The sequence below is a fragment of the Cherax quadricarinatus genome, unplaced genomic scaffold, assembly GCF_038502225.1.
Source record: "Cherax quadricarinatus isolate ZL_2023a unplaced genomic scaffold, ASM3850222v1 Contig1253, whole genome shotgun sequence".
NCBI classification, from domain to species: Eukaryota; Metazoa; Arthropoda; class Malacostraca; order Decapoda; family Parastacidae; genus Cherax; species Cherax quadricarinatus.
Window position 1 is genome coordinate 85,514 of NW_027196279.1, and position 6,008 is coordinate 91,521.

At 41.4% G+C, this 6,008-nt stretch overlaps 1 protein-coding gene across 1 annotated transcript in view; it reads right to left on the bottom strand.

The window, feature by feature from the left end:
* The window catches only part of LOC128691079 (putative inorganic phosphate cotransporter), a gene marked incomplete at its 5' end in the record, with an annotated part of 48,622 nt that extends 43,064 nt beyond the window's left edge, over positions 1–5,558 (bottom strand). Inside the window, 1 exon segment of the mRNA XM_070080919.1 lies at positions 5,426–5,558. Within this exon segment, the coding sequence (XP_069937020.1) occupies positions 5,426–5,525 (100 nt within the window).
* Positions 5,559–6,008: the final 450 nt, after the last annotated feature.

Below are 6,008 nucleotides of genomic sequence, written 5' to 3' on the forward strand. Positions count from 1 at the left end.
ACCCCAAGCCCACTCCTTAGGCCTTCGAGGCAATCTACCATCCTTCCTTAAGAACTTTTTAACTGACAGGCATTTCCATGTTCGGGTTAATAATGTGCTCTCCCCGGACTTTATCCAAGCTGAAGGTGTCCCCCAGGGATGTGTTTTGAGCACAACACTTTTTCTCCTTGCTATAAATGATTTGGCCTCTAGTCTTCCATCAAATATTTTGTCATCACTCTATGTTGATGACTTTGCTATTGCCTGTGCAGGCGCTGACTGTCACCTCATTACAGTTTCTCTCCAGCATGCGGTCGACCATGTTTCCAATTGGGCCACCACACATGGGTTTAAATTTTCCAGCACCAAAACTCACCAAATTACTTTCACTAGACGCTCTGTCATCTCCGATCATCCTTTGTACCTTTTTGGCTCCCGTATCCCAGAACGTGATACAGTCAGGTTTCTGGGCCTCTTCTTTGACCGTAAGTTATCCTGGAAACCTCACATCACCTCTCTGAAGGCAACTTGTCACAGCCGGCTGAACCTTGTTAAAACCCTTGCTCATCTTTCATGGGGAGCTGATCGTCGAACTCTCCTTCGCCTACATTCCACCCTCATTTTATCGAAACTTGATTATGGTGACCAGATCTATTCAGCGGCTTCTGCTACTCTCTCTAACCTTAACCCCATTCATCTCCAAGGATTACGTTTATGCCTTGGTGCTCTTCCCCTGATGAGAGCCTCTATGCAGAAGCGAACGTTCCATCCTTATCCGATCGCCGTGATGCCCATTGCCTTCGCTACTATGTACGCTCTCATGATCTCCGCAATCCTTCCATTTATAGAATGGTCACTGATATTAGTAGACATTCTTTATTTGTTCGCCACCCCTGTTTACTCCGTCCTTTCTCTCTTCGCCTACATTCGCTCATGTCTTCTCTTCAATTACCACCTTTCTATGTTCATGTAGCATCTCACTTTTCCCTACCCCCAGGGAAGTTCCAGCTGTTCGAGTCTGTTCTTTCTCTCTCCCTTGCTCGATAGCCCAACTGCCTACGGTCGCTTCTCACTCTCTTTTTCTTGACCACTTCCACTCTCATTCCCATGCCATTGCAGTGTATACAGATGGCTCTAAGTCTTCTGATGGCATAGGACTGGCAGCAGTGTTTCCGGACAGCGTCGTACGATGGCATTTACTATCTTTGGCTAGTATTTTTACTGCTGAATGTATGCCATTCTTGCAGCACTTATCCATATTGCATCTATGCCTGTGTCATCATTTGTGGTTGTTTCAGACTCCCTTAGTGCTTTACAGGCTATACAGAAAATTGATATACCTCACCCCTTAGTCCTCCGTATCCAACTTTGGCTATGCCGCATCTTCACCAAGCATAAAGATATTGTTTTTTGTTGGGTCCCTGTTCATGTTGACGTACAGTGCAATGAACAGGCAGACACTGCTGCGTGGTCAGCAGTACATGACCTACCAGTTTCATATAGAGGTATTCCATTTACGGACTATTTTGCTGCAATAGCTACCCACCTTCACACCCGTTGGCAACAACGTTGGTCTACTATGCTCGGTAACAAACTTCAATCTATTAAACCGAGTATAGGTTACTGGTCGTCTTCTTGTCACCAGTGTCGAGGTTGGGAGACTACTCTCTCCCGTCTTTGCATTGGCCATACTCGTCTTACTCATGGATACCTCACGGAGAGGCGCCCTGCTCCTCTCTGTGAGAATTGTCAGACTCCATTATCAGTCAGCCACATTCTGTTGGACTGCCCACTTTATCAGCGAGCACGCAGAATTTACCTCCATCGTCGTCTTCGCTCCGCTGCTCTCTCTTTACCTTCCCTTCTCGCTGATGGACCCACCTTTCATACGGACTCTCTCATTGACTTTTTGACAACAGCTGACTTACTTCACAAACTCTGATGCCTTCAGCCCTTTCTACCTCAATTTGTTGCTACCCTCTACCCCCGCACTATCCTATGCCCCGCTGTTTTCTGTAACCTACTGATCATCCCTCCCTCCTTCTGCCTCCCAATACCCTCGCTTCCTTCCCTACCCTGCAGTGCTGTATAGCCCTTGTGGCTTAGCGCTTCTTTTTTATTATAATAATAATAATTAACCTGTAAATAGCTTGTCAATAAAGCTAGGAATCCTTAACCTTGTCAAACCCTGTGCAAAAAAAAAAAGAGAGAGAGAGAGAGAGAACACATTGCAAGGACAGATAACCGAAGAACTACCTACTTCCTATATTAATAACTATCGTCTATTAACTAAGTGTACGAATGAAAGACAGAAGTGAAGACGGCTTTTTTCCACCCTCAACTCCCTCTGGCTATGACTGGCCAATCGGAGAAAAATAGAACATTCCATATTGAATAATGGCATGGACTTAGTTGAAGAGATGATACTTGATGGAGGGAATGGCCTTCAACTACGAGTACTTAAATAGTACTGTTTCTATTTTACCAACTCATCTTATACTCCACTGGTGCTCACAGGGCTGAGTTTAACAGTACTTCTACCTCTGGTTACCACTAGTTCTGCTGTGATGATAGGACACTCATGCATGCACCTACATCTTTATTAGACACGTTTCGATCCTGAGACCTTGGTCACTTCTACTTATATACGATAATGAGAGAAAACTGTTTTTAGCAGAGAAAGCTTATCATTGGTTAAGATCAGGTGTCAAGTTAATCGCCATGTTAGGAAGCACGAGAGAATCAGTGTGGTGTTGTATTATAAATCTGTGGAGAAATTTTCTCCAGGAGGGGGGTATCAGCCCCTTCATCCCCCTTCAGCCCCTTTCAGCCCTGAGGGGCCCAGCCCTCTCAGAAGGGGCAAGCATCTTGTTTACTGCTACAACAAGTAAATGATCCCAGATGCAGTACGAGAATGCGACGTGGTCAAGCGACTGATGCTCCTTGCAAAGTCCAGTGTTGCAAAGTGTAGTTTAATAAAAGACAGTCCATCTCTTACCTTAGCAGGACAATTAAGGAAAATCCTGCTCCCACTTTATTACCATGGTAAAGATAGTGTACATTGTTGTCTATGCTTAAGACAGCAAGATTCAAGCATTCTGCTTTGCTTTATAGTGGAAGTTTAACAAGGAAGCAAAAAGTACTAGGTCAGCTTTTCCTTTATGTGCTAGGGGTAGTGATGGTGTAGGAGGCTGTGGCGTCTTGAGATTTCTTTTGACCCTACTGGGAGTCACATTGACGCTGGAATAACCAACAAAGAACACTGATCTGTGCGTTAGTGTGAACAAAGTGTCTCACAAAACATGATAAACACTTACAGAGAAGTGTGATCAACTTCTTAGTGATATTGTGTGAACAATTATTGATGAACAGTGTAACAACAAGTGTTGCGATCCAACAGAGTGTAGTGCGAAATTCTTCAAAGAACACTATTCTTCAATCAACTCATCGGATATCTGGGCATAACTACGGGTCAGATACATATACCCAGGTAAGTGTTCTAACTCGTGATGTACTACTATTGACTGCACAGTTGAGTCAAAGTTACGAGTTAGTCACTTATCATAAACCCCGGTGATAAGCGGACTTTTGAGTCCACACACGTAAGTTTGTCAGCAATCAGTGAATGAAATATGCTGACATAACACCCCCTAGGGGTAATTTATAATCTTACAAAATATAATTCATTTCAGCCCATTGAGAAGTGATCAAGACAGCTACTCAAGACCTCGTCTGCAGAGGCAGCTGTGCAGGCGATGAGCTGTCCTTCTAAGCTAAGATTTTCCTATTTTTAAACTTAGCTGGTAAACCATTTCTCAACAAAGTCCAAGGGTAGTTGATATGATGGATTTGTCTGCTCTTTGTTCTATGGTATTGAAAAAGTAAAGCTCTAGGGGGGAATATCATACACTCTGAAACAAAGCAGAATTAATCCTCAGGGAATCCAACTCTGATAGACGCCACTGAAATGAAGTATCCTTAATTGATATTCCAATCCCACTGAAAAAAAAAAACAGGCAACTCAGTCATCTCAGTTATCCTTACACGTATAATATTTCTCCATGTCTCTTCTCTGATGCCATGTAGAACCTAACGCCTTCACCACATCTTCACAAGTAACATGCTTTCTCCACTATATACAAAGTGGTGTCTCTTCATTTTCTTACAATATTTAGAGTGATCAGGAGCGAAAAATATCTAACAAAAATGTCCCAAGTGTATGTTTGAACATGTGTTCTTTCATCCATAACGCAGGCATCGTTATACTTTCTACAATTACTTATATCTGCAACTACTAATGTTACAAACTACCTAGTCTCGTTGTCCTGTTGCAGTTGCAGAGTGACCATATGTAATCCGTTGACTTCAGATTGTCCCTGAATTATGTATATAATTGAAACCTACACTTGTGAGATATTTGCCCACCTTTAGTTTATTCCATTGTGCTACGTCTCTGTTTGCAGAAAATCCTTTGCATACGTTCGTACTGCGACTTCTGCCTCACAGTATCATTCCACCGAGTTAAAGGTTCATTCAGCTCTTCAAATAGTTTTCCATGACTGTTTCGAAGCTATTCAGTCTCTTGAATAAGATCTAATCTGTCTCCGTTGCCTAAAAATGCTGAGTGCTAACAGTTTTTCTTCGTGTGACTTATTTGTGAGTAATGCTTGAAGTCTGGTACCTTGTCTCTGTACTCTCGCAAGTACATCCTTATCTTTTATGTAATCTAAAAATCAAAACTGGTCGGCATAATTACGATGCGGTTTGACAAGTTCCTTAAATATTGAATATCGAAGTTCTTATGTATCCTTGCATTTTATTGGCTTTACTTCTCCCATTTATGCATTGTTTGTTTCTTGTTAGGTCAATGAATGTGATTTCTAAAAGGTCCTTTTCGTCGATTACTTTGTACAGTTTGTCTAAATTGTTATATTCAATTACTAATCCAAATTGAGACTCGTCTTCACGTATTTAAACTACAACAACAATTTTAGGTCACTTTGAATACTGAGATAATCCTCTTTGTATGCTGCACGTAACTAAATTGGCGTTATCGACAAAAAATGCAAATAACGCCAGGATGACAACAAGAGCAGATGCTGAGACTAATTATTACGTCTACCCATCCAGATATTTCTTAGTAAAGTACAGCTATGTTTCCTGTGTGTAAGCCAGTCAATTGTGAAGAGAGGGAAAGAGAAAGAGTGTATGGTCACACAATCAAGGCTGGACTATACACAGAATCCATCGAACTCAAGAAAGAGAAGAGTTAAATACATTATCACCTCAGAACAAGAGAGGATAGGGCCACACACACATCCTTACAGTAGATAGAGATCATATGGTAACCTCACCACAAAAAAAGAGGACAGGACCACACACTTAATAAACTCAATACGTGACAGACGACATTGCTGCAAATAATTTTGTTAATTTCACCACTCACCGATGCTCATGGAGATCTTTCTAATGGCCAGGTTCGAGATCTTGCCAGCGTCGAGGAGCCTGTCAGCAATGCCACCAAACACAACGCTGAAGATCCACATAATCAGGTAAGGAACAGAAGACAACACACCATTCTGTAGAGGATGTTTATGACACTCATGAGCTTAGCTACCTAAGGAAGGACGTGGTACACAGATTACGTGAGGTAAACCCGAAATTAATTTAGTTAACCGACCAAATATAACCATGGATATTTAATCCCACCATATTGGCGGAGATTAGCTATTTTTAATTTCATCCTCCAGGAACAATAGCAATGATAAACAAATTATATATATATATATATATATATATATATATATATATATCTATATATCTATATATATATATATGGGGAGGTACCACCTCTGGAACTTTACTGGGGACCCTTGTCCTCAGAGAAGACAATAAAGGTACCTCAGGGAAAACTCAAGGTTCTCTCCGGAGCTTTTTTAATATTTTCTTTTCCTACCACCCTTTCTATTTTACATTCTATATGAAATTTTTTTGACAGACAGAATACATTGACAGAAAACACAAACATG